Raw genomic sequence first — 15,361 nt, 5'->3', positions numbered from 1 at the left:
AGCATGAATCAACAATACTATGTTACACAACCATTCTCACACACAATTTCACAACTTGTTGACTTGTACAATCGTGAGTGGTTGGCAAAAAGTTATAAAATTAGGCGTGTGATTGGGGTATATCTCTAGAATTATTCTCTTAGCTTCTGTCCACTACCAAAACCTCATCAGCATTCGGTCCCAGTTGCTGACCACGGAGGTTGAATTTCACACTCAAAAATAAGCTTCTTGGTAATGATGCAAATCACATAGCAAAACCTCTCATCTCATCTTATGCCGTATTGTTTGGGGAAGTAGTTAGCTGAATGCATCCAAAAATTGTGCGTGCAAATTGCGTAACAAACTACAAAGCTGACATGCCAGGTCTCTTTTTTCCACGCAAGTTTGGATAAATCTACCCTTTTATATCCTTTTATATTTCTTGTTAGTATAATGCTCTTGCAGGAAACCGATGGATTAGGATGATGACGAAGCATGGATAAACTTCGTTAAAATAATAATAATGTTGAGTAGAATATTGAGTGCAAGAAGTTTCTGGCTCACATTACAATATAAACGAGAAATTAAAGTTGACCAAAGAAAGTCGACATGAAAAACTTCTCTTTCCAATCCATAACCTGCCTCCTTTTTAAATCAAGCAGTGATTTGGCGATCCCATCCCATCTCTAGCATGCTTATGTAAGCTAGCATTGGCAGATGCAGTCTTTTCTTGCTTATGTGTCTTCTTCTGTTTAGAATTTTCAGAGTTTGTTTCTAAAAAAATTGTTGACTTTATATTTTCTTATTAACCTTGGACAGTGACCATTGACCATAATAACAAGCTGCTTTCCTTGAAGTTAGTAAATGGTTATCAGTCTACCCATTTTTGGGAGAACAAAGCTCTTAACATAAATCAAATTTAGAGAGTAGTCCCCGAAATCATCAGAAGCAAAGGAAAAAAGAAGAATATAATGAAGAAAGAAAGTGATGTGTTAGTGATTGATTGTAGATCAATGGCCGGTGTTTCACCAATGGCAGCTAGTTCTCTTGCCCAACAGCCATTCCCAACACCATCGCCATTCACTTTCTCAATTGCCTCTGCCAGGTCGAACACTAGACCTTCTATCCATCTTTGCTCTCTCATCCTTCGGTTCTCGGCACTTATTTTCTCCTTTGTATGCGCTTTCTCACTGGCCACATCAACACCAAAGAAACAAGGCAGAGCACCTTCTAACTTCAATGAGTACCCAGAATTAATGTAAGCTCAAATGACTAAACTTCCTTGGTGAGAGAGAGGCAGCTTTTCATTTAATTCTCGTTGTGTGTATTGGTGTATTTGGGGAGTTGGGACTTGGATGCCAATTTGATCTATGGTTAGGCAAAAGCCTACTTCCTAAGGATTATTTTTGCAAAACTTGGGTCTAGTGTCCAGTGGTACTGGACTTGTCAAAATGATGACACATATCCAAAGTGAACGCGTGTCATTATCTTGATGTGTTCAATGCAACTAGACACTAGACCTAAGCCAAGTCCATTTTCACAAGGCCAAACTTTTTTGAAAGTTAACACTTTCTAATCAAAATCAAATATATGTAAAATTTGGTCCAATCCAACGTCCAATTAGATCTTTGTTTTCTGATCGATGTTGAATTATGTGTAGAATTGTAAAACAGAAATGATTCCAGTATAAAGTACCATATTTTTTTTGCTGAATAGTATAAAGTACCATATTGGGTGATAGATTTTGAGGTTAGTGATTAACATCCTACTACCTTACATCTAGCACATCAATTGCAAAACCAAGTACAATAATAACACCTTTTTTATTACAAGAATCAAGCTGTCCTACTCACAAGAAAACGATCAGGCTACCATATAAGCTCGCTGTTACTTCACTTGGTGAACCCCACTATAACAGTGCATAGGAATATCTTTGCTATAATAGTACAAGTTAATATTATTTCGTTGATTATCTCTATGTAGGTACTGCTTTATTGTAAACATATTTACTTTCATCTACTCGGCTTTCCAACTTTTCAAAGGTGTCTGTGACATTACCTATAGAGGCATTCTCATCCCAGATATGATCTCAGACTACATTAGCTTCATCCTTGATCAGGTAGTTGGAATGTTTTCAATTAAGAAAAGTTTCTTCCAATAATGTAAATATCCATTTTCTTGGCATAAAATATCTCCCTGAGAAGGCTGATTCATTGGTAGCATTTGACAGTTGGTGGGTTACCTTCTCATTTCGTCATCCTCAGTAGCAATACCAGCTATTCAACGCATTGAGCACACTGCATCACTCTCGAAGGCAACCATCATTGCCATCAGTATGTCCTTTGTAACTTTCCTTGCAATTGCCACTTGCGGTCTCTTGTCAGGCTACAAGCTTTGTAAGAGGATCATCTGGTGATGCTTCAGGTTGCTTGTGCAAATATTATATAACCTGATCAGCTTCTCAAGCAACTTCTTCTTACTTATGTTGTAATGTTAATCAACTATGATACTTCTCCAATAAAATAGCTTCCAATACAATTGAATGCTGATTCGTCATTGTCTCATTGTCCAAGAAATTGCTATAATTATCGATGTATTGTTTGTCATTCATTCAAATCAATTTAATTAAAAAAGAAAAATGAAAGATCTAGAAAAATAAAAATAAATAAAAAATTCACATTACCTTTCAAAAATAATATAGGTCATCTCAAGGTAAACAGCAAGTTAAAAACTTATCTTTCAACTAGGAAGTTCAGAACATAGTTATCAGTATTATACGATACGCGATACATATCGTATCATGTGTAAAAAGTTCCGTATCTTATTGGCGTATCGTAAGTACTGATGAATCGTACGATTTAGTGTGCATATCATATGAATCGTATCGTATCATAAAATTATATGTATCGTACGATACATAGACAAATGCTTTAAAATAAGATTTTTTGTTAAAATTTGTACTTTTATTTTATTTGAATTTGCAAAATTATAAATATGATGATAGAGTTGACTTAGATGAGGTTGACTAGGTAATTTGATGAATATAATGAAAATAAATTATTATTTTTGGGTCATTTTTAATATATTATCACTTTTGAATTTAAGTAATTTGAATGTGTATGTTATGAACAAATGCTAGTTTGATTTATTTAGTTAGCTTATTAAATTTTATTACATAAGTGATGAATAAATTAGTTATTAGTTAAATATATTCAAAATTTATAATGAATATACCATTTATATATGTATATATATAATTTTTTATAAATTTTATTAAGTGTTTGTGTATCTTACGATACACGATACAAAAAAATTAAAAATCGATTCACGATACAATTCACATTTTGACAACTTTGGTTCAAAATGTGCTAAACAAGTTATATGGTAACTTCTATGTTATGACAGTCAAACAGTGACCAGAATCTGATTCTAGTGTATTTTTAGGAAATAGCAGAGACAGAATTCAAAGTTGGAACCACCTGTTATGATATCATAATAAATTACCACTTATTCCAAAAGCTTAAACTATTAGAAAATGGCAAACTAATCATTTTATCATTATTCTAACAATTTTTTGTCTGAACCAATGGTATTCAATAAGTCATTATAAAATTGAAGTTCCACACAAAATTGTAAATTATATGGAGCTTCTCTGTTTAGTGGATTAATCTTGCAACTAGCAACTGATACAAGAATGGACTACCCCCTAGATTTTAGTGAGAGAGTGATTCAAGGAGAGGGTATGCTAAAGATGTAAAATGTATTGTCACCTTACAACTGGATTTTTCGATTCTTCAGTGACAACAAGCTGGCTCTCTTTGAACTCACAAGCTGGAATGGGAATTCCAAGCTGCTTCTGCAGCTTTTTCACGACAAAAACTTCTGGCTCTTCACACATGGTCACCACAGTACCCTTCCTGCCAAGCCGACCCGTCCGGCCAGCTCGATGTGCATAATGAATGGAATCTGTGGGTAAGTCCAAATTAACCACAAGATCACATTCTGCCACATCTAAACCCCTGGCTGAAAGTTCATTTGTCACCAAAACCCTCACCTCCCCATTCTTGAATTTTTTTAAAATTGTAGATCTACCAAGCTTTCCAAGATCCCCATGTAGCTCGGCAGCATTCATCCCACGTGCCTCTAGCTTGAAGACAGCATCCTTCAGCTGCTTAGTGTGGTTCATGAAAGCTATTACAGACCTGGCATCAAGTGCATGTACGCATCTTCGCAATGTATCAACCTTGTGCTGTAACTTTGTGACACAATAGTAGTGTTTCAAGGAAGGCGGTAGGCTTTCCACAGTTGCCTGAGCCTGCAGATTTGAATTTGAACTTGAACTGGAAGTAGGATCGGTCAAATTAACTGGACCAGAGGGAAGGAAGGATTCAAGTGGGATGACCTTTTTGGCTTGGACAAGAAGTGGGTCACGCCCCCAGCTCCTAGCTGCCCTTATTACTGAGAATGGCACAGTTGCAGACACCATGATGGTCTGACGCTCAGCCCGTTGGGCAAGTGGGCTTTTTGGTGTATGAGGATCTGCACCTGATCTCCTACCCACATGTTCCAGTATCCGGTGCATGTCCTCTCGAAAATTAAATGAAAGTAGCTCATCCACTTCATCTAAGACCAGGAAACGACACCCATGGGTGTGAAGCTTTCCAGCTGCACTGATCTCCGCAATCCGACCTGGTGTACCAACAATAATGGCTGGCTTGTTTTTCTTGAGAGCTTCTTCCTGCCTTGATTTATTTGCACCCCCTACAAGCTGTTGAACCACTTTTTTGTTTATAGGTCCCAAAATCTTCTCAAACTCCCTTACTATTTGCATGCCCAGCTCCCTAGAGGGAGCCACAATTACTGCTTCTATCTCCATTTTCTTCACAGATTTGCTATTATCATCAGAAGGTTTCTTCCCCAGTGGGCCTACTTCAGAGAGTATAGGAACAAGATATGCTAATGTTTTTCCAGAACCAGTGTAAGACTGAATCACAACATCGTGATTCTTAAGTATGGTAGGAATTGCTGTAGACTGTACATCAGTAGGAACCGCAAAGCCCTCGGTTGCTAACCTCTCAATTAATGGAGGTGGGAGGCCAAGCTCGGAAAATGACTTTGCTGAAAATGGAGCAGACTCTATTCCAAGCAACTTTTTTGTCCCAACTACCTTGATTCCCTTGCTTCCAACTGCGTTGTGCTTTCTGTTAGGAACAACAACAGGAGAACTCATCTGCTTAGGTTTTTTGGTATTGTTCTTGTCTGTTGCTTCAAATTCACTCTTGAACCCAAGGTTCGTAAGAGTGAGGGGCCCATGGTCCCGCTCAACTCTACTTAGAAAACGTATACTTCTGTGTAACCAAGCTGTCCTAGACACATGTGATAACTTTTGGAAAGGAAATGACTCTCCAACAAGGAGCAACCGGGATGCAGCTAATGTTGGCATCCTTTGTAAATTTTTCCTAATCAGTGATTATTTTGCCTGTATGCAATAGCTTATCCCAGCAGCATATGAAAATCAATGGCTGCTAATAGCCTTTGAACCTAAACAGAGACTAGAACCCCTCAAGCTGCAATTTCAAATGGATAACAGCAAATACAAAGGAGTCAAAAGCACATACAAAATACACTGAAAAGGTTGTAAGATATGAATACCAATTAAAAAGAAATATATTCCCATCAATTTAGTTCAATAAAGAAATGAAAAATTAAGTAATAGGCACTAATAACTCAATATTTCAGCTCTCATGTTCAACGACGAAATTCACAAATGTAGAGCAGCTAGAGCAGACAATGCTAATCATGTTCATTACAAATATATAAACCAAAAGTTTCCATGAAATTAAAATCCTCTTATAACAACAGAATCAAGCTACCATATATTCATTATTTCAACAAAGTAATTACATCATCATTTTTTCAATGTGTAACTTTCAGGGCTTAATCTCTTAAAAAACTCAACACCCAGACTGTGGAGCTCATGCAAAACGCAAATTTTACAACTTGATAAAACTTATCATTCACTATATAGTTTCTTATTATGCAAATTTTATAACTTGATAAAACTTATGGTTCACTATATAGTATGACCATTATAATTACAATGAAATATCTTATTATTTAACACTTGAAACCAAACAAAACCCATTTCCACACTGATTGAGGCATTTTGTCGAACAATGGCTGTACCAACTAACAGAAACTTAGTATTTCAATGAAGAAAAGAACTGGGGGTGAAAGTGAAACTTAGCCATACAAACAGTAAGGCCCTGTTTGGTTTCCAAAAAAAAGAAAATATGAAATATTCAAATTATGAATTTCCTTTTTCCATAGCAACGAAGTAGTCAGATAAAAGTAGATAACATAGTAGGACTAAACTTGTTAGTACAATTAAGAAGCAAGATTATCATACTTCAATAACTACAAAGAGAGAGAAAAGTGAAGTGAGAAACAAACCTACGACATCGTTAGAAGCTCAAGTAAATTCTCATTGTTGCTTTCGTTGTTGTTGTGGCCGAAGTTTGCAGATAGTAGAGCAGAGCCCAGCTGAGCGTCGAGTATCAAAGGGTTGGCAAATTGGTTTCCCTTATTTATGTACCCCACAAACAGATTGAAAGGTACGACGTCGTTTTTAAATAAATAAATAAACAAAAAGAAATTAAAAAAATTAAAGATAAAATAACATATCTCAAAATGGCCCCCCCAAAAAAATATGTTGTTTTAAAAAAATTAGACCAAAAAAAAATGTAAATTTGTAGTAAGTAAAACTTGTATATATAACTTGAAAAGAACACTGAAGTAGATTCTTAAGAATTGGATTGGCAATTAGACGACCATAATTTGTTGAAAAACATTGTCAATCAAAACAAATAAAGTGTTATAAGTAGCAAACAAGTAATGCATTAAGAAAGGAAAATTACACTTTAAATCCTATAATTTACAAGATATCAAATTAAAGTTTGTAATTTTATGTTACAAATTAAACTTTATAGTTTAGGAGAGATTTCAAATTAGTCTGTTATATTTTTTTTTTTTTATACTAAAAAGTAAACCCTAAAAAGAGAGAGAGAGAACTAAAATGAATTTAAAATTTTATAGTTTAATTTATAACAGGGGCAAACTACGTTGATATGTGAGGGCCAAAACCCCCCACAAAATTGTTTAAAAATGGTCTAAAACTGTCAAATTTGAAAACTTGGGCTATTTTTTAAGGAAGTCTTTTGCCTTGACTATTGGAATCCTCTGACATAGTGACATGTTAGAGCAACCACATCAATAGTTACATAATCTTGCAAAATAGAAAAAATAAGTCATTTTACACATTTTTATCAAAAAAACACCCACATCAGTGAGTGTAAAATTGTGCATAAATTCCCATCTTGATATATTTACCTTTTCAATTCCCCAGCTTCCATATGTAATATGTTGCTCAAAATTCCCATCTTTTCAAACTTCTCTTCCACTAGTACTAACAGTTGTTCAAGCTTCCACCGGTGTGCTATATACTAACACCTCACAGTATTTAGGTCCTTTATTTTCCTTAAAAGAGTCTTGAACTTCTTTGAAACTTAGCAAAAATGACTTAAAATCTCCAGAGGTACTAAATTCTTATTCATTTTTTTTTTCTTTTCTTTTTTCAGTTCTATGTATTTATTTATCCTATGGTTCATGGTTTTCTTTTCCTTCAATTTATTAAAGCAATTGGTAGGCTTTGTTCAGAATTTCATTTTGACTTCTATTCTACTCCAACAACCAGATTTGGAAGTCATCTTCGCTTTTTATATGTAGTTTCATATTGGCTTATAATGATTTTGTTATATTTAATTTAATTTATACTGTCTACTTGGAGATATTGTCAAGTGTTGTTATATTCTACCACTGATTTATAAGTTATGAAACTATAAGATCTAATTTTTTATCAAAGAAAAAACTAACAGTCTAATTTGAAACATCCTTATAAGGTTTAATTTGTAACTTATAAAATTATTAGGTTTAATTTGAAGCCCTTCCTAAATTATAGGAGAGTTTTATTTTATTTTATTTTTCCCAAAGAAATAAAAACGTTATTTTCTATTTGACAATTTTGCTGTCCTGAATTTGATATATTTTTAACTTTTTATTTTTAGTTTGAATAGATAAATAGTGAGAGGGGAAGAGGGGTTGTAAGTTGTAACCATTTTTTTTTTAGGGAATTGTTAGTTGTAACTACATAGTTGAACCCCTCACCTTTTAGTTTTTAGAATTATAAAAGTGACAACCAATGACAACAACAAAGTAAGAGCTAAAGACAGATGTTTGGTCATCATCTAACGTGATGACGTGCCACACGTACGTTGCTGAGACCCAAAGCATGTTCCTATCCAGACTCAGTCTTATATCGAAGCTTTCGGACAAGATAACTTTCTTTTTCCTCCAATGTTACTCATTAATTTGCTTATTTAGTTTTGAAGGGGAAAAAAAAAAGTTGTGCACTGTGGGGGACCTGGGACCGTTACAAGCGCGTATTATTGTAAAACTAAAAATAAAAATGGTGCTTGCAGCACTGAATACATGAAAAGCAAAAGTATTGAGTTATCACAGTGGTACCAATTGATAAGGACGTGTTGTTGATACGTGTTTTTATCTATTACAGAGGCATATCTTTTTCTTCATTTCAAGGTACGAATTTCATTCTCCCTTATTTCTCAATCCTTCCTTCTTCTTTCTTTTGAATATATTCTGCATATTAGAGGTTTGATTTCTTTTCAGTCTAAGACTTTATTTATCACTAGTTGTGAATCAGATATCATAAACAACAACATTTTTTTGCTGTTAAACTTTTAGTTGCATTTCTTGGCTTGCCTGCTTATCAGCCTAGAACAATATGAAAAGTTACTGGGTTTGTGATTTATTAGTTATTGAATTCGCATTTCTATTATCTTTCGCATCTCTCACTCTGCATATTAGTTTGGTTTCTCATCAGCATCTGTGTATATATATATATATATATATATATATATCAAATTTTCATTTTGGTGATGTATTATATTAACACGGCTTATTGCCTTTGTTGGGTGTTAGCCTTTAAGGCCTAGCCGCATAAGGTTCACTTTCATTAACCAAATTGTTGCTAATCTAGAATATGGGAACAGTTTTATAACGAAGCATTCATTGATGATCCCCATAGGTATTAAGAAACTAACAAACAATTCTCTGACTCTAATTCCTTTTCAGGGCAATCAGGTCAAGCCAACGTCTTATCTGCGTGATTTGGACATCAAAGGCGACTGTCATACCCAGTATGAAAATATGAAGTAATTCAAGCCTTTACTTCTAGTGTCTGAATCCCTGATCAACTTTTATTTACTTTTTCTTTCTTTTCTTTTTTATTTAAACATTTTGGTTTGGAGGGGGCTGATGCTTATTTTAGTTGTATATTTTAGAAAAATATCACGACTATTGTTTGGCAGATATGATTTTTTTTTTCTTTTTTTTTTTTTTGGTTATCCTGATACAAGTGGGACCAATGGTGGAAACCGGGAAATATGAAAATTTGTTAGCAGCATTTTAAGAAACCATCAATATGTCAATATATATAATGCATTAATCATACATTTGTCTTTTTTTTAATGGTCTTTGTGTTGTAAAAGAATCCGTATTGGCAGTGTGACTAGTTGTGATTGTGCATCAATTATGAGAGTATTTTAGATGATCGCGATTTTTTACTGTTGCTGAATTCATCCCTAGAGGGTGGAGGCTGCAAAATGGATATTCATCTAATGGATGCACATGAACTTTTTGATTTTATTCATATTGATACTTAGGATGAACTTTCAGATATGGAGATGGAAGCATTAGAATCTGTCATTTATTAAAACTGTAGAAATAGAGAGAGAGAGAGAGAGAGATTATTGGATGCATTTGCCTTCAATTAGTCTATGAAGCACGAACACAGACATGGACATGAGATGGGTACTTAAGGTAGGTAATGAGCTATGTTGCCTTCAGCTACTAGTGGCTGGCCTGTAGACCTTTCAAAACATGCGTACTCTGAAGAAACTAAATTAGATCTTCTATTGGTTGAACGTATCACAAAGTTGGGCTTTGAATGCAATGTAAAAACTTATGAACTTTTAGTGTTAGATTTCATTTTTAAAAAAAATTTTGATTCATGAGAACAAATTATGTTCGCTAATATCAATTTTGTTATGGTTAGGGGACGTGTAAGATGGAATGAAGCTAATCTTGTTGAAAATGAGACAAATAAACCTGTACGGCAAAAGATTTCTGAACCCAAGACACCATTTCATCAAATGATCGAGGAAAATGGTAAGGAGTAGGGTAATTTTTGTTCTTCCTTTAAAGTTCTGTTTTGAGAATATGTTGAACATTATGCTAATGATATAATTATAACGGTTGATTCTTATAGATACACCATCCCCTATACCAGAATCTGTTGCAAGCGTTGGTTATGCTGAACATGCTGAAGCTATAAGAAATGCTTTAAATGTGGTTTCGACTCAGAAGCATTCTGCACCTTTAGAGGGATCTGTATCGTCATCATCTGAGGATGACGCTGATGCCATGGAACAAGATGAAGGTACTTGATTGATCTTAATTACGAAAGGTCTAAATGATTGTGAGTGAAATATTATACAAGTGACTTTTTTTTTCTTTTTTTTTGCTTTTTCTCTACCCATTTACTATTTTCATGTTTCTGTTTTTGAATTCAGCATATATCTCATTGTCTTTTGCACCATTCTGTTGCAACTTTTATCAGGTTCTGTAAAGATTAATCGAGACATGAGCTTTAATAGTCACAGGAAAGCACATTATGACGAATTCTTGAGGGTGAAAGAGCTTAAGCAAAAGGGATATTTTGAGGATGAAGATTATGAGGATCATAATGCAAGGAAGCATAATTCACCTTCATTGCTTAGCGATGGGGTGAGAGCAATACAAATTGATGACAATGGGGTGAGAACAATACACATTGATGGGGATGATGAGATTCTGCGAACAATAGACATTCAGGAAGATGCTGAGAGTCTGCCTCGAACAATAGACATTCATGAAGATGCCGAGAGTCTGCCTCAAGGACGATTTCTTCCACATGAGAGAACTTAGAACCTAGAATGCGAAGCTGACTGAAAAAAAGTTTTCATTTTAGATGATATTGTTTGCATGTGTTCTATAGTTGAAATACAATATGTTATGAACTTTGGACTCGTTTCTTTTTTTATAACCAAAAAGAAAAAAACACTTTCAACATAACTTAAAAGGGAAAGATTTGCTGAATGATAAGTACTTGTTATTAACTTTGAACAACTCTAGAATTCTTAAGTACTCTAAATGAAATCATTCACATTTCACACCCTTCAGCACGTTTCAGTATCTACGAACTGTTTGTTCAGCATTGAGAGTTTGTTTATGTGTTTCAAAATCTCCATATATATTTGATACTTTAATGAATCACGCAAAACATCTGTCATTTGCTCTCCTTTCTCAGAGCTTTGTCTTTTGAATTTTGTAATATGTACTTTCTAAGACAATGTCTTTCATCTATTTCCTAATTTAATATTAAAAGAAGGTCCTAATTGTCTCATCCATGACCCACCCCAGGTTCAGCTTGCCCTAACCATGAGGCATAATTTTGATTGTGAGAAAAAATAATGAAAGGGCAAAAAAGAAAGGGCTTTAGGATACGTTCTCTGCTTGTCATAAAATTCAATTGTCACGTGACACCAATTGAGGATGCTGGGTCCGAAAAAATAAAGCTTCTTCTTCCTTTTTTTTGCAACAGAAGATCCATTAAATAAACATCAGAGATGAGTTAGGACAAAGCCTATCATAGAACAAATCCAAAGTGTGATAATATATGTAACAGTAAAACAACATCAGCCAGAGGCCTTTCAAAAATCACAAATCCTGCTATATAAGCCAACCCCTATTCTTGTAAGACCATTTGTGCATTTATTTGCTTCGCGAAACACTTGACCATCAGCTTCCCTGCAATCAGTGACAAGGGAAGAGTGAGTAGTGATAGTGCAAATAAGGCCTTGGACCCAATTTACCACCACCTTAGCATCAAGATCAATTTCTATGGCCAAAAAATTCAAATTAAGACTCATTCTAAGACCCGAGTCCCCACAGAAGATCCATCCTTATTGAGTCACTTACTATAAAGCTACGACCTAGCTCAACAAACAAAGCATTCACTGTAAAGGATAGATCTCAATGCTATATTTTTTTCATTCTACTGTTGGACATATTGTTCTATTCTTTACTCTCTTTTTTTCTTTTTCTTTTTTTTATATAAAAGTTCTATTCTACTGTTTTCATTCTACTGTTGGACATATTGTTCTATTCTTTACTTTAGCGTTGAATATAAACGAAAGTTTTTTATTGTCCATGATCCCTTTTTGGATTTTATTTCTTGGAATATGTTAACGGACCCGAGAGGATCTGTTAATTAACAATTTTAGTAAGTTTTATATATATAAAAAATAAAATAAAAAATTAATATTCTAATAGTTTTTTTCTATTTTTCATATAAGTAATGTTAAAACTCGTTAACAGAACTCTTATTTCTTTTGTAAACCAAAAAGCATACTAGTAGCCATTGATCTTGTTTCTGCTTGTGTTAAGTTATGAACTTGACTCTCGAAAACAAATCTCAATCTGATAAGACCAGTCCTTAAGCGACTGTATGACCAGTCCCAAAAAAAAGAAAAAAAAACAACAATTAGCCACTAGCATGAAATCTCCATCATATTTGTCCTGTCCGTACTAATGGGCATGAATCTATGAAATTAAAGGGCCGATGAACTTATTAAAGAATTATGATGTTGTCAAAGTAGATGGGAAAGAGCTAAAGAAAATTGTCCTACCCTGCAGGTCGCTATATAGGAAATAATGAAAATTCTCAAATTAATAGAAGGCTTATGGAAGAGAATTCTGTCCTATCTTGAATCTTTGTAATCATGAACGTTCCGGTCATTGATAGACTAGTCTAAAATGATTATCAAAAAAAAAAAAAAAAAACTAGCGTAAAATAGTATGTCATCACTCATCATGGAGATGTATGTAAGTAATTCTTTCATTATATTAAACGATTTATATGTCATCGATCACTCATTCTGTCATTCACTTCCAAACAATGAAGTATTAGGTAATCCATGATAGAAACTTTTATTCTTTTTCATTTTTGGCAAAGCAACTATCAACAATGATGGCAACATTTTTTTTTCCATATGGGATTATGGGAATGGGAATACCGTAATGTAATTTGGCAGGACATGTTTCAGCTCTTCTGGATCATGTTTCACAACAAGCTTTGCACTTTGGACAATTTGAATAATAAAAATTCATTCATGTAAACTTTAAGTCATATTTAATACAAGAAAATCCACGCACAAAATAACTTGTTTGAAATTTTGTGTTTACCTATTAAGGATTTGATTATATATGAATATTTTATTTTTGTGATTTTTTTTAATACATAATTTCACCTACAATTAACATAAAAAGAATTTTAGTAGCTAGACAAACCTCAACCACAACTCATATGAATTCTGATATTTTAGTTAAATATAAACTCATGAAAAAACCAAATTAAAATATTTTTAAAACTATACTATAAGCATGTATACACTTGAAATTTCAGAATTTAATTTATAAACAATAATAAACATGGGGAGTTTATTATGCAGTTATACTTATATTTTGTTTCTTATATACAAATTTTCCTAGAGAAGAATAAATTATTACATTAAGAATTTGAGTTTCTTTTATCATTTTTGTATCACTTTAAATGTAATAATAGTGCTCTTTTTCATTATCATTTCGATTAAAACTCTTGCTTCTCTATTTGTTTTTTTTTCAACTTTTGTTTTTCTTTTATAGGTTACAATCTTTAAAAGTCATTGATAAATTTTTTTATTTTTTATTACTTTTGCATACAAAAGAAATAACGGTTCATTATATTAGTTATTATGTAAATGAAAAAAGAAATACATAAAGCAAATCTAGGTAAAAAAAGAAAAAAAAAATCAATCAATCAAGTTTTAAGATGGGGAGGACAACTATGGTTCTATCTTGTCTGGTATGTTGTCATTCACGTGCGTGTATGCTAACTCCTAAACAAGCACAGAGCACCCACACTAGATGTGGGATATGTGCCAAATGCTAAATATTTGGCACATATCCCATACCAAACCCAATTTTAACCCATTTAGTAGATGTGGGATATTGTTTTTTTTTTTTTTTGCAACATTGAACAGTATTGTGGCAAATTTGCCACGGTACGGAAGATATGTGGTATATTATTTATTGTTTGTTTATTGTGTTGATGAGTAGTAAATATTATTTTAATGTGTAGTAAATATTATTTTAATGTATAAAATTGAATTATAAAACATCTGATAAATGGGTTGTTGTAAAATGATGTGGTAAAATAATAAAGTAGACATTTGATGTGGTAAAATGGCATAATTTTTGGAACATCTGCTACGGATGCTCTATGCATTCTTAAAGTAATTTTATTGGGTTATTCATCTTATGTAATCAACTTTCGTATTAAAAAAAAAACATTATTCATAAAGAAATTAAGAGATTGTTTGGGAACATTTTATTTAACTAAAATTAAAATTTTTTTACTAAAAGTGCCGTAGATAAAAATAAAAACTAGCTGAAAAATACAGCAAGACCCATAAATAATACCAAAAGTGCAATAGAATCTATAAATAATAACAAAAAAAAGCTAAATAATAAAAGAAACTATCTTTTCTCAACATATCCCAAATGCAACCTAAGTGCACGGTGTACCACCTTATCTTTCTTTTTAAAAAAAATAAAAATAAAAATAAAAAGTGTACCACTTTATGAATCACATTTAACACATGCCTAACAAAGAAATCTCATTTATATACTATAAAAAGAGATTAAGATCAGGGTGTTTGGTTTGAAACAAAAAAATGTGTTTTTTATATTCATTTTCAGTATTTTGTGGAACTCACCACAAAAAAATTGATCTAATTTACAAATTTGTACTCAAATTTCATTTTTAGTATATAAAAAAAAGTGAGTTGGAATATAGAAAATGAAAACGACTTTTGGCCATTTTCATTTTTAGTGGAATGGATACATGGCATTTTCATAAAAAAACCAACTTTGTGGGTCCTACTAACAATGAGCTCTCTCTCTCTCTCTCTCTCTCTCTCTCTCTCTCAGTTAGCACTTCATGGTGTTTCCCACAGAAATATCCGAAGTTTTTCTCCTCTTTTTCAATTGGCACTTCATGGTATTTTTAATAAAGACATCAAGAGTTTAAAATTTAAATCTCCCTCCCCTATTAGAACTAGACTATTTCATCCACACGAGGTAAAGGCGTAGAAGGACTTATGAC

At 33.1% G+C, this 15,361-nt stretch overlaps 2 protein-coding genes across 4 annotated transcripts; one reads left to right on the top strand and one right to left on the bottom strand.

The window, feature by feature from the left end:
• The first annotated feature begins 466 nt into the window (after nt 1-466).
• LOC115971193 lies at nt 467-11,283 on the top strand. 3 transcript variants are annotated; one of them, XM_031090944.1, is made up of 9 exons: nt 480-678; nt 799-1,237; nt 1,963-2,098; nt 2,210-2,312; nt 8,609-8,634; nt 9,190-9,269; nt 10,172-10,284; nt 10,385-10,555; nt 10,736-11,283. In XM_031090944.1, exons 2-9 carry the CDS (start codon nt 951-953, stop codon nt 11,080-11,082), a joined length of 1,263 nt encoding a protein of 420 aa, XP_030946804.1. In that variant the 5' UTR covers nt 480-678; nt 799-950; the 3' UTR covers nt 11,083-11,283. The 3 variants fall into 3 exon arrangements, with proteins under 3 accessions (XP_030946805.1, XP_030946804.1, XP_030946803.1); XM_031090945.1 differs by having other exon boundaries at nt 467-1,237; nt 9,190-9,254; XM_031090943.1 differs by having other exon boundaries at nt 480-1,237.
• Nucleotides 3,541-6,549, bottom strand: LOC115971192 (DEAD-box ATP-dependent RNA helicase 47, mitochondrial). Its single transcript, XM_031090942.1, has 2 exons — nt 6,433-6,549; nt 3,541-5,546 (listed from the first exon to the last, which is right to left on the bottom strand). The coding sequence occupies exon 2, from the start codon at nt 5,420-5,422 to the stop codon at nt 3,746-3,748; it is 1,677 nt and encodes a 558-aa protein (XP_030946802.1). The 5' UTR covers nt 5,423-5,546; nt 6,433-6,549; the 3' UTR covers nt 3,541-3,745.
• Nucleotides 11,284-15,361: the final 4,078 nt, after the last annotated feature.

The sequence above is a fragment of the Quercus lobata genome, chromosome 12 (assembly GCF_001633185.2).
Source record: "Quercus lobata isolate SW786 chromosome 12, ValleyOak3.0 Primary Assembly, whole genome shotgun sequence".
Lineage (NCBI taxonomy): Eukaryota > Viridiplantae > Streptophyta > Magnoliopsida > Fagales > Fagaceae > Quercus > Quercus lobata.
Note: the sequence above shows the minus strand (reverse complement) of the source record. Positions and strands in the feature narration are given on the sequence as shown.

Coding starts and splice junctions, on each gene's coding strand:
- LOC115971193 (XM_031090944.1), top strand. CDS start 951: ATGAAGAAAGAAAGTGATGTGTTAGTGATTGATTGTAGATCAATGGCC. Junction 8,635..9,189: donor ATCTTTTTCTTCATTTCAAG/GTACGAATTTCA, acceptor ATTCCTTTTCAG/GGCAATCAGGTCAAGCCAAC. Junction 10,285..10,384: donor TCAAATGATCGAGGAAAATG/GTAAGGAGTAGG, acceptor TGATTCTTATAG/ATACACCATCCCCTATACCA.
- LOC115971192 (XM_031090942.1), bottom strand. CDS start 5,422: ATGCCAACATTAGCTGCATCCCGGTTGCTCCTTGTTGGAGAGTCATTT.